We start from the raw sequence: 12,528 nt of genomic DNA, 5'->3' as shown, positions 1-12,528 counted from the left end.
CTCTCTCTCTCTCTCTCTCTCTCTCTCTCTCTCTCTCTCTCTCTCTCTCTCTCTCTCTCTCTCTCTCTCTCTCTCTCTCTCTCTCTCTCTCTCTCTCTCTCTCTCTCTCTCTCTCTCTCTCTCTCTCTCTCTCTCTCTCTCTCTCTCTCTCTCCTCCTCTCTCTCTCTCTCTCTCTCTCTCTCTCTCTCTCTCTCTCTCTCTCTCTCTCTCTCGCTCTCTCTCTCTCAATAGGAAGGAGGCTTCCTATTGACCTCCATCTTGGCTGTGCAATAGTGTGTCTCTGTCCTCTCTGTCTGTCCTGTGCCAAGTCCTTACAGATGCTTGGTCATTTCTCCATCCCAACGCTAGTCAATTTCGAGACTTTTTACAATTATCTTCCCAGAGTGGGTTCTCTGAAGGAGGCCAGTTTGTATTATAGCCAGCCTTCAAGCTATTTAGTGTCTCAAGCTGTTTTCCTTCTCTACTTTATTCTGTTACATTGGAATGCCCTGGGGAAATTTGCGGATGTCTGCAATATCTTTGTCTTGCTGGCCAGATTTTTGTTGGTTTTATCTTGTCAAGAAGCTGTCTCTCACTTTTATATTTCATTGTCTCTCTAGAGTGAATTGTGTGCTAAGCTGTCTGATAGACAGTCATCCTCACAACCGTCAGAAAAATGCTGGCAGTGTAGCATCAGAATTATACAAATACAACATCATATTTTATTTATATTTATGATTAATAGGATAAAACCGAGTGATGTCATTGGGCATCATAACTCCTGATGACAGATTGTGAATGCAGCAGAAGGCGTGAGGATACCTAGTGCCCACATCCTCTTTCGCAGTGCCAAGGCTGTTGGGTAGAAAAAGACAACACAAAGTACTCCAACTGCTGAGATATCTCTGCCATCTGGCCATGTTTTTAACACTCAAGTGTTTGTTAAATGGATCTCGATGAATCACCACATCTTGTTCATTTCAAATAAAGTAAATGTTCCCTAACATCCAGATGATACAAGCATGATATAAGGAGGGTGATGATGATAATCTGTAATAGGGTGACAATAATGATGTGGTTAGGGCACATACAGTTGAAGTCGGAAGTTTACATACACCTCAGCCAAATACATTTAAACTCAGTTTTTCACAATTCCTGACATTTAATCCTAGTAAAAATTCCCTTTTAGGTCAGTTAGGATCACCACTTTATTTTAAGAATGTGAAATGTCCAAATAATAGTAGAGAGAATGATTTATTTCAGCTTTTATTTTTTAATCACATTCCCAGTGGGTCAGAAATGTACATACACTCAATTAGTATTTGATAGCGTTGCCATTAAATTGTTTAACTTGGGTCAAACGTTTTGAGTAGCCTTCCACACGCTTTTTCAGTTCTACCCACAAATGTTCTATAGGATTGAAGTCAGGGCTTTGTGATGGCCACTCCAATACCTTGACTTTGCTGTCCTTAAGCCATTTTGCCACAACTTTGGAAGTATGCTTGTGGTCATTGTCCATTTGGAAGACCCATTTGCGACCAAGTTTTAACTTCTAGATTGATGTTGCTTCAATATATCCAGATCATTTTCCTGCCTCATCATGCCATCTATTTTGTGAAGTGCACCAGTCCCTCCTGTAGCAAAGCACCCCCATAACATGATGCTGCCACCTACATGCTTCACAGTTGGGATGGTGTTCTTCGGCTTGCAAGCCTCCCCCTTTTTCCTCCAAACATAATGATGGTCATTATGGCCAAACAGTTCTATTTTTTGTTTCATCAGACCAGGACATTTCTCCAAAAAGTACAATCTTTGTCCCCATGTGCAGTTGCAAACCGTAGTTTGGCTTTTTTATGGTGGTTTTGGAGCAGTGGCTTCTTCCTTGCTGAGCGGCCTTTCAGGTTATGTCGATATAGGACTCGCTTTCTATGGATATAGATACTTTTGTGCCTGTTTCCTCCAGCATCTTCACAAGGTCCTTTGCTGTTGTTCTGGGATTGATTTGCACTTTTCGCACCAAAGTACGTTCATCTCTAGGAGACAGAACGTGTCTCCTTCCTGAGCGGTATGACGGCTTCGTGGTCCCATGATGTTTATACTTGCGTACTATTGTTTGTACAGATGAACGTGGTCTTGGCTGATTTCTTTTGATTTTCCCATGATGTCAAGCGAAGAGGCACTGAGTTTGAAGGTAGACCTTGAAATACATCCACAGGTACACCTCCAATGGACTCAAATGATGTCAATTAGCTCATCAGAAGCTTCTAAAGCCATGACACAATTTTCTGGAATTTTCCAAGCTGTTTAAAGGCACAGTCAACTTAGTGTATGTAAACTTCTGACCCACTGGAATTGTGATACAGTGAATTATAAGTGAAATAATCTGTCTGTAAACAATTGTTGGAAAAATTATGTGTCATGCACCAAGTAGATGTCCTAATCGACTTGACAAAACTAGTTTGTTAACAAGGCATTTGTGGAGTGGTTGAAAAATGAGTTTTAATGACTCCAACCTGTGCATGTAATCTTCTGACTTCAACTGTATGATGGTGAGATGATGGTGATGGTTATGGGAATGATGATAGGCAGCCATAGCGGTGGGGATGATGGGGTAGTCATGGTGATGACCATGTTGAGTGCCCTGCTCTCTACTAACTGTATCTGTCTCCTTTTCTGTATCTTCCTCCCTCCCCCTTTCTTGCTCTCTCGCTCCCCCTCTCCCAGGTCAGAACATGGTGTTTCCCCCGGTGGCTCTGTGGGTGACGGTGGGCCTGGCTGTGTGTCTGCTGGGTCTGCTCATCGCCCTGGCTGCAGTCTGCCGTAGGAAGATCAAGGAAAGCTGTGAGGAGGACAGAGCAGGTACCTGGTACCTACATTGATGATATAATACCGCTGGACATTAAAATAGAGATTGTTATAGAGGTGTGTTTTTGTATTGTTCTTTTGTGTGTAGAGTTGATTGAGGTGAATAATGTACACAACCCGTCCTGTTTTCAGACCCTTCTGAGGACACTAGTTCAAATGCAAAATGGCTGTCCCAATGATTTTCCCAAACCCTCACAGAGTAGGCCTGCAGATGACTGGAGCCAGATTATGTGGAAGACACAGCGGGAGGAGAGTGGTGGTTACCAGTGATGACAGCGGGAGGAGGCTGTTGGTTACCAGGGATGACAGCAGGAGGAGACTGTTGGTTACCAGGGATGACAGCGGGAGGAGGCTGTTGGTTACCAGGGATGACAGCGGGAGGAGGCTGTTGGTTACCAGGGATGACAGCGGGAGGAGGGTGGTGGTTACCAAGGATGACAGCGGGAGGAGGCTGGTGGTTACCAGGGATGACAGTGGGAGGAGAGTGGGGGTTACCAGAGATGACAGAGGGAGGAGGGGGGTGGTTACCAGGGATGACAGTGGGAGGAGAGTGGTGGTTACCAGGGATGACAGCGGGAGGAGGGTGGTGGTTACCAGGGATGACAGAGCGAGGAGGGTGGTGGTTATCAGGGATGACAGCGGGAGGAGAGTGGTGGTTACCAGGGATGACAGCAGGAGGAGGGTGGTGGTTACCAGGGATGACTGTGGGAGGAGAGTGGTGGTTACCAGGGATGGCAGCGGGAGGAGGCTGGTGGTTACATGGGATGACAGTGGGAGGAGAGTGGGGGTTACCAGGGATGACAGTGGGAGGAGAGTCGTGGTTACCAGGGATGACAGCGGGAAGAGAGTGGTGGTTACCAGGGATGACAGAGGGAGGAGAGTGGTGGTCACCAGGGATGACAGAGGGAGGAGAGTGGTGGTTACCAGGGATGACAGTGGGAGGAGGCGGTTACCAGGGATGACAGTGGGAGGAGAGTGGTGGTTACCAGGGATGACAGCGGGAGAAGAGTTATGGTTACCAGTGATGACAGAGGGAGGAGAGTGGTGCTTACCAGGGATGACAGCAGGAGGAGAGTGGTGGATACCAGGGATGACAGCAGGAGGAGAGTGGTGGTTACCAGGGATGACAGTTGGAAGAGAGTGGTGGTTTCCAGTGATGACAGAGGGAGGAGGGTGGTGGTTACCAGGGATGACAGAGGGAGGAGAGTGGTGGTTACCAGGGATGACAGCGGGAGGAGAGTGGTGGTTACCAGTGATGACAGCGGGAGGAGGGTGGTGGTTACCAGGGATGACAGCAGGAGGAGAGTGGTGGTTACCAGGGATGGCAGCGGGAGAGAGTGGTGGTTACCAGGGATGACAGCGGGAAGAGAGTGGTGGTTACCAGGGATGACAGAGGGAGGAGAGTGGTGGTTACCAGGGATGACAGCGGGAGGAGAGTGGTGGTTACCAGGGATGACAGAGGGGGGGGAAGTGGTGGTTACCAGGGATGACAGAGGGAGGAGAGTGGTGGTTACCAGGGATGACAGCGGGAGGAGAGTGGTGGTTACCAGGGATGACAGCGGGAGGAGAGTGGTGGTTACCAGGGATGACAGAGGGGGGGGAGTGGTGGTTACCAGGGATGACAGAGGGAGGAGAGTGGTGGTTACCAGGGATGACAGCGGGAGGAGAGTGGTGGTTACCAGGGATGACAGCGGGAGGAGAGTGGTGGTTACCAGGGATGACATGTTAACATGAGGTGCCAGTGTCTTGGACAGCTGGTTCAGAATCTTAACTCCCAGACAGTGTTTGTATGTATATATGATTATCTGCTGCTGTGGAGGGATGCTGTGACCCCGTCTTTCTGCAGGAAGTTAATTTAGAAGAGTCTGATCATTAGCGCTACTGAATAGCTGGGGACGGCTTGCAGGCAGAGTAGGGACTGACTGAGAGAACTAAAGTTTTGAGCCGAGATGTATGGTGGGGAGCCGGTGGCCTGGCTGTAATGAGATGTACTCCGAGTGGAGGAGACATTTAAATAAAGGTCAGCCAGTGTCTGCACTGGTCCCTGGGGTTTAAAAATATATCTGGAACTGACACACACGCACAGGCAAGAATAATTATAGCTCGATGGAACATATGAAATCAAAATGAAACGGAAAGGGAGAGGGAGAGGGAGAGGGAGAGAGTATTACAATACATTCCCAGTGTTTCCCTTATATTAATTTTATATATACTGCAAAATATAAAACATACAAATAAAATATATAATATATATATTTTTCAGCCCCCCCACCCCCCCCGAGCTGCTGAAAAGAATCCTAGGGGAAAAACTGATTCCATACCATGAGCAAAAGGTCTTGTGGGGTCGCAGACCTGTTCTCCAGTAACCAGGAGGAGCAGGCTACTGCTCCAGTAGTAGTAGAGAGAGAGGGTTGATTAACTGGCGGTGCACCACTCAGCTAAATGAGAGGTTAAGTCTCATTCTGTTCCCTGTCTGTGAATTTTTCCAAGTTCTTTAGGATCCCTGTTTGCCGAGTTGAAGAGTAACATACACTGACTTCTTCACGTAGCACGCAGACTCGCACACCCAGATAAATTGATACCGTATGAATACAGATGTGGAGATGTGTTAAAGTGCACATTCACAGCTGTTGGAACTGCAGGAAGCAGGAAAGTGCAACCTAATTGAGGCTGTCTTATCTTTTAATGGTGTTCTTGGGTTTAGCCAGATTGAAGTTGACTCTCTCCTCTGAAACTCTGGGTAGTGAGGGTAGAGGGGTCAAAACTAGTCCAAAACAGAGTAAGCCATTTTTCTTCCCTGTCATAATGTATATGGAGCAGTGGATGTGTATCCTAACCGGGCAGAGCAGCAAGTGGGATTGGAGTCTGGGAGATGAAAGCTCAATTTATACTAGTATTTGTTGCAGTACACATCTTTCTTCCTTACTTCTTTTTTTCCTTGCTTCCCTTTTTCCTTCCTTCCTTCCTTCCTTCCTTCCTTCCTTCCTTCCTTCCTTCCTTCCTTCCTTCCTTCCTTCCTTCCTTCCTTCCTTCCTTCCTTCCTTCCTTCCTTCCGTTCTTCCTTCCTTCCGTTCTTCCTTCCTTCCGTCCTTTCTTGCATAATGAATGTGTATACCATACATGTCCAACATATGCTGTAAATGGACCAGTGTACCATATTCCTGAAGCTCATTTTACGTTTAAATGAGCGTGTGATTTAATCAGACGTACCCTCGGAGTGTGTTATGTGGAGTGTGTTATGTGGAGTGTGTTATGTGGAGGTGACATGGGACGAATGGCCCTCTGTGATAGATGAAGGTCATCGTGGGGACATGGATGATTCAGATCACTCCCCTGGAGTCCAGCTGCTGCACTCACTTGTTTTTATCCCTGCATGCATTTGGGATGTAACTAATCACTTAAATAACCTTCTAATATTGGACCTAAACTCTGAAATCCATCTCAGAGTTTTATGATGGCCGCTTCCCCTTGCCAGAGCAGATTTCACTCAAACTCTGTGGATGGCAGCCACCATTTTGACTTTGACATAGAGGCATCTCTAAAATGCCTGGTTCATCCTGGTACTGTAGAAGTGTCCCTGGAGGCTGTTCTTCCCATAGTGTCAGAGGTTGTTGCATCAGGACAGGAAGTGTTGGCTGTTAACTGAGGAGAGGCGGCTCAAGGTCTCTCACAGAACATTTACACTCCACATTCATTATTCATATTTTCTAACCAACTTTTAGAGCTATAGAGTGACGTCATAGTGCTGAGGTAAAGGGAGACAGACAGACAGACAGAGAGAGAGAGAGAGAGAGAGAGTGGAGGTCGGTGAATCTATTCCCTCTGTCTTCATCATAAAAAACACAAATGCTGTAAAGGTTTCTAGTGAATGTTTGTTTAAACTAAATGTCCTTTTGGCACCAGAATTTAGAGGAGGACAGCTGCTCAAATATGTGACCTTCTCAAATGGATTCCTGTGAAATCCTCCCAGATAATCATTCTGAGGAGGGATCCAGAAATAGGTAGGTATGCCATGCGAAGAAAGGGGGAAAACAACTCACTTGAAAAGCTGGAGATTTGAATGAATCACTCTGAGAAATTATAACCTGTGGGCATACACATACTGTCTGAGTGTGGTGTTTTCAAAATGCGAATCCAAAATAGACTTGAAGGAATGTGGAACGGAAATGGAATAGTGTGATGTATGAAGGACTGGACACTACAATAGAAGCAGCATATATATTTTAAATGAAACATACCAATCTTTTTTCTGCTGCAATTTTTTTGGTTATTTTGCAAGGATTTTCTCTCTCTGTCAGTCTTGTAAATTGCAGCAGACATACAAAAAAACTCAGAAACAATATTGTTGCTTTCACGTTTAATTTGGTCCAATGATCAGTTGAATCTGGGCATGCAGTAAGTATCTGACACTAAATGCAGACTCTCTCTAACACAATGGAGCTGAGGATGGTGTCAGGAAATTCAAATCAGCCGTCCTCTGGTTCCTCTGTTCCTGGTCTATTTTTGGAGTGTGCGTGCGTGTGTGTAGGTGTGCTTGTGTGTATGTGTGTGTGTGTGCGTGAGCACATTTATTACTGCCTCCGTGTGCCCACGCACACGTGTGTGCCCATCACTGTGGGTTCTGTCAGCCTGGCCCAGTTGACAGTATGTTTCCAGAGAGGAGGGCCAGTGGCCATAGCTTAATGTGATTACTGTCTTTGTGAGTGGGCCAGGCCAGGGGGGGCAGCTGTGGTCCAGTGCCACATGCAGCCTCAGCCTCCGACTGAGCCGTGAAGCATGAGCACACCGTAGGTTTAAATGAGCTGCTGCCTTATGAAATCCAGAGGAACAGTACATTGTGTGCGTGCTGTTGCGTGCCTGCGTGTTTTCTGTGTGTTTAATGGTCTGATGGCTTCTCTTCTCTCTCCACAGCCAAGGAGCTTGAAGAGGCCAAAGAACTGCAGGAAGAGGAGCAGTCTAAGACAGGTCAGCCAAGGCACATCTGGAACAACCATCACCACATTTTTACACCATACACTTACAGGCTAATTACTCCTCAATGCATACCCCATTCTAATTCCATTTTTAATTGAATTGCAAAGAACTTACAGGGAATGGATTTCTGCTTCTTCCGGTGCAATGTATAAATGCAGTACTGATGTTTGGGCAGTGAGCACGTTTTTCAGCACAATTGTGTGATACTACTTAATATTGTGTCCTGAATTAATTGTTTAATTAGCTAGCAGAGCAAGTTCTGTGCTCTGAGTCAAGGCCATGGTGCATACCAGGCACAGGCCTGAACAACTCTCCCTCCTGCGTTAATGTCTTTAAAGTTATTCATTTGACTTCTTCTTTAGTGTGATTGAATTATTTATCCTCCCTGTGAATGCCACAGTTAATGCTATGTGATTTTAATAAGCCGAGAGGTGAAGGAAGGTCTCTGGGCAGTGTGGACAATGGCTCCTTTCCCTAATGCATGTCTCGTGAATGTTTCGAAGTGAACTCTGCAGCCCAGTGGCAGGAGCAACTCATGGTGGCCCCCATACCTACAGGTGCAGTACTGGCTAGGAGGAGGAAGACCTCCAAGATCCTCCACCTCAACCCACTGTTTTCTCCTGACTCCTCAACAACCCCCCCACCTTTCTCTTTTCCTCAAAAGCCACACCTGTGCGGGCAGTGGTGCACATGCGTACGGTGGTGGGCGTGAGCTGAAGAGGGGCTCAGCGGCTCATTCTTCTGCCGTCTGAGGTACCTCTTTTAAACACTCCAGACAGCGGCTTTGTTTTGCCATCTGGCTCCAATTGCGCTGACAAGGGGAGAGGTTCCTGTGTGAGACAAAGGAGCTGAAATGAAGGCCACTTTAATAAATGCAGGATGATGTGGGAGCTACGTTTGTGTGTTATCTTAATGAGCTGTCCGGAGGAGAGCGTGGCTCCCTTTTCAAAGACAGCCTGATTGGAACAATAGCCAGTGATAACTAGGAGCCTGGGCTCATCCTGGGCTTCTGCGTTTGGAAAGAGAGGTGTTCCCCTCACCGGCGTTACAGCAGCTAGCTAGCAGGGTACCGCTTTACAAACAAGATGCCTGGCCTGAAATCCTTGATGTGCTTGCAGCTGGAAGAGCCAACATCACCCATTCCCCCTCCTCTCTTTCCACATACACATACAGTACACACACACATACAGTACACACACACACACACATACTCCCCACTCCCCTACCCTCACCTCTTTTCTGAAATGAGTTTTGTAATCTGAGCGTGATGCGCAGTTTAGAGTTAGCTGCAGTAATCCCAGAGCAGCACACTGTTTGGAGTGGGCTGCAATCTCTCTCTTTGCCCCACTAGCCCCTGTCTGTCTCTCTGCTCTGCTCTCTCTGCATCCTGGGCTCTGTGGAGTTAGCCTAGGCCCTAGAAACAGGGCACTGGCAGAGTGTGCATCGTCATGACCCAGTTCTTTCATGAGGGAAACAACATCAGAAAGAGCAATTTGAGCACCCTCCGAAAGAGGCAGAGAGAAATGAAAATGGTCTCCGGTTTGTGAGGTGAATTAACCCTCCTACCTGGCTTGCAGAGACAAGGTGCCGTCAAGGTTGAAGACAAGCTAGTGTCATGCTCCATAATGCTGATACCATGGAGTGAGACCACGTCACCATCCTCCAAGGCAACAGCTGAAAGATGGATGACAGTCGCTTGAATCGCATTAGATCGTCAGGTGCAATAGCTCATCAACCTAAATATCTTGATGATTTTAATACACTGCACAGGAAACGGCTAGGGCAGCTGCCTCAGACTCAGTCACATCAGAGTTGGTGTATTCCCATAGCAGTGTTTATAATAGCCTCCACAATTCAGTGGGATAGCTGTTTAATCTCTTCAACCATGACAAACCTGAAAAGTAAAGTTCAACAACCACATTACGAAAGGGAAAAGGCATGACCACGTGATTTCTAGAGAAACTCTCACATCTCCATCTCTCACATGTTAGGCTTACATCTCCCTCCCTTTCCTCAGGGAACCAAGATTACACATTGCACATTGTTTTGTGTCCTTTCATGAAATAGTCATATTCCCATGACCATGGGTATTAGGAGAACCACAAAGTCATGAAAAATGTCCAGCTGCAATCCTCACTTATCTACTCAGTACTCCTGATGAGGAGAAGGTGAGAGGAGTCTAGAGAGCCAGCCACAGCCTCTCTCCCCAGCCCCAGCCTCTCTCCCCAGCCCCACCCTCTCTCCCCAGCCTCACCATCTCTCCCCAGCCACACCATCTCTCCCCAGCCCCACCCTTTCTCCCCAGCCCCACCCTCTCTCCCCAGCCTCAGCCTCTCTCCCCAGCCCCACCCTCTCTCCCCAGCCTCACCATCTCTCCCTAGCCACACCATCTCTCCCCAGCCCCAGCCTCTCTCCCCAGCCCCACCCTCTCTCCCCAGCCTCACCATCTCTCCCCAGCCCCACCCTCTCTCCCCAGCCACACCCTCTCTCCCCAGCCCCACCATCTCTCCCCAGCCACACCATCTCTCCCCAGCCACACCATCTCTCCCCAGCCCCACCCTCTCTCCCCAGCCCCAGCCTCTCTCCCCAGCCCCAGCCTCTCTCCCCAGCCCCACCCTCTCTCCCTAGTCCCAGACTCTCTCCCCAGCCCCACCCTCTCTCCCCAGCCCCAGCCTTTCTCCCCAGCCCCAGCCTCTCTCCCCAGCCCCACCCTCTCTCCCCAGCCCCAGCCTCTCTCCCCAGCCCCACCCTCTCTCCCTAGTCCCAGTCTCTCTCCCCAGCCCCAGCCTCTCTCCCCACCCTCTCTCCCTAGCCCCAGCCTCTCTCTCTAGCCCCATCCTCTCCCCCCAGCCTAAGTCTCTATCCCCAGTCCTAACCTCTCTCCCCAGCCCCAGCCTCTCTCCCCAGCCTAAGTCTCTATCCCCAGCCCCCGCTTCTCTCCCCCGACCCAGACCTAGCCTCTCGCCCCAGCCTCTCTCCCCAGCGTCAGCCTCTCTCCCCAGCCTCTCTCCCCAGCCTCTCTCCCCAGCCACAGTCAAACCCGACAGGCCTATCTTTACACAGCCAATGCAGCCAGTGTAGTCTGTGGTGCTCCTCTTCTCATGTGCTGTCCCAGTGTGTCACATATTACTGCTTAAAGATATGTAAATACAGTCGTTATGATTCCTTCATTAGTGGATGTGGGCCACAGAAGAACTTCAGGAGAGCTAATTAACAGACGTCCCTGTGCTCTACGGCTAAGTGTTCTTCTGCATAACTCGTGTGCTTCAGATTGTGTTCCTCACTAGTATAGTACAGTACACTCCTTCCTCAAGAGGGAGTTTACTTCAACACTATCAAACTGCACCCTGAGAATGGGGTTTTGGTGTAAAAAGCCAATTGCATCAGAATGAGGACTGTAATATTCAGGCATGTTCATGTTCTGTTCTACTTTCACGCATCATTTGTGGGTGGGACCTTTCCTATAATCAAACACATGAGAAGACCAGCACCTGACTCTGCTAATTGTGTCCCTACAATGTTGGATATTTCATTGACTTTTCATATATTACCATACTACTTGGCCAGATACTGTTAGGTAGTGTGTTGCTAGAAGGTTTCCCTCTCTCCTCTTTGAACTGTTAATGGCGTGTGCTTTGCGTACTGAGCAGGGTTTAGCCTCTTCTGAAGGGTTATCTGTTGGTCCGGGAAGAGAAGGCCAGCAGATCATTGTCACAATATGAGAGAGATAGAGGAGGGATAGCTGCTCCTAAATCATGTGGAATAACGAGCGCTGTCAGACCTAATGAAAGCAGACAGCAGCATTCTGCATCACAACAACATGGAGGCCCATTGACGGCACGCAGCACTGATCAGAAGTTTAGATAAAGTAATTGCAAAGAGCTCGCAGGACGGATGTGTCTTTGGGAGAAGAGGTATACTGTACACTCAGGGGCAGGGCTCTCCATTAGTCAAGCAGGGTTTAGGGGACAGCAACAAGCATTCCCAGGATGAATTCCTGTACACAAACGTCATCTGTCCCCCCCTTCCCTGTCATGTGACCCGTACCCCTTCAGCCCAGTGAAGCCCCCATGGGGGGAGGCGACGTGTCGTCAATCCATCTCACTCCCCTGATCTGCCTCCCCTTAGTGTTCCAGGGCGCGCCACGCGTCGGTTCCACATGAGCACTCCGCTGCAGTGGCTAATTAAATAAAGCACTATGCCCTCTGCTTCCTGTTATCCTGGGCAAGGTTGGTGCACACACACACAGGAGATGAGAGGAGAGAGGGAGGGACAGGGGGTTGGGGGTTAAAGAGAGAGACAACCGTTAGATTGTAATCCCGCCTCATTCGTTCATTAGGGAGAGTCATGATAAGGTTGGGTAAATACTGTAAACTAATGTGAGAGCCTCCAGAGTGGTCTGATGTTTTGGACCTATAACCCCACAAATAGGGCTGTGGCCTTCATGAAATTTTGTCAGACGGTTATTGTCATGCAAAAAAATGCTGGTCTCAAGGTAATTTGACCGCTAATTAACATAAACACGTTTAGCTTCTCCAGGCTTCCATGCATCCAAGCCGCTGATGCATGCTTTTGGAACATCTAAACTCAGCAAAAAAAAGAAACGTCCCTTTTTCAGGACTCGGTCTTTCAAAGATAATTCGTAAAAATCCAAATAACTTCACAGATATTCATTGTAAAGGGTTTAAACACTGTTTCCCATGCTTGTT

The 12,528-nt window shown here is 48.0% G+C and overlaps 1 protein-coding gene across 4 annotated transcripts in view; it reads left to right on the top strand.

Moving 5' to 3' along the window:
• The window catches only part of LOC139563189 (CD276 antigen-like), an 85,055-nt gene that overhangs the window by 55,372 nt on the left and 17,155 nt on the right, over positions 1-12,528 (top strand). For 2 of the 4 annotated variants that reach the window (XM_071381529.1, XM_071381528.1), the window contains exons 5-7: positions 2,705-2,839; positions 7,757-7,810; positions 8,377-8,707. In XM_071381529.1, coding sequence (XP_071237630.1) covers positions 2,705-2,839; positions 7,757-7,810; positions 8,377-8,531 — 344 coding nt within the window. In that variant the 3' untranslated portion in view covers positions 8,532-8,707. Of the gene's footprint in view, positions 1-2,704; positions 2,840-7,756; positions 7,811-8,376; positions 8,708-12,528 lie in introns of those variants that run through there. The other 2 variants (XM_071381530.1, XM_071381531.1) reach the window with 1 other exon arrangement.

The sequence above is a fragment of the Salvelinus alpinus genome, chromosome 33 (assembly GCF_045679555.1).
Source record: "Salvelinus alpinus chromosome 33, SLU_Salpinus.1, whole genome shotgun sequence".
NCBI classification, from domain to species: Eukaryota; Metazoa; Chordata; class Actinopteri; order Salmoniformes; family Salmonidae; genus Salvelinus; species Salvelinus alpinus.
This window is presented reverse-complemented; position numbering and strand designations above follow the sequence as displayed.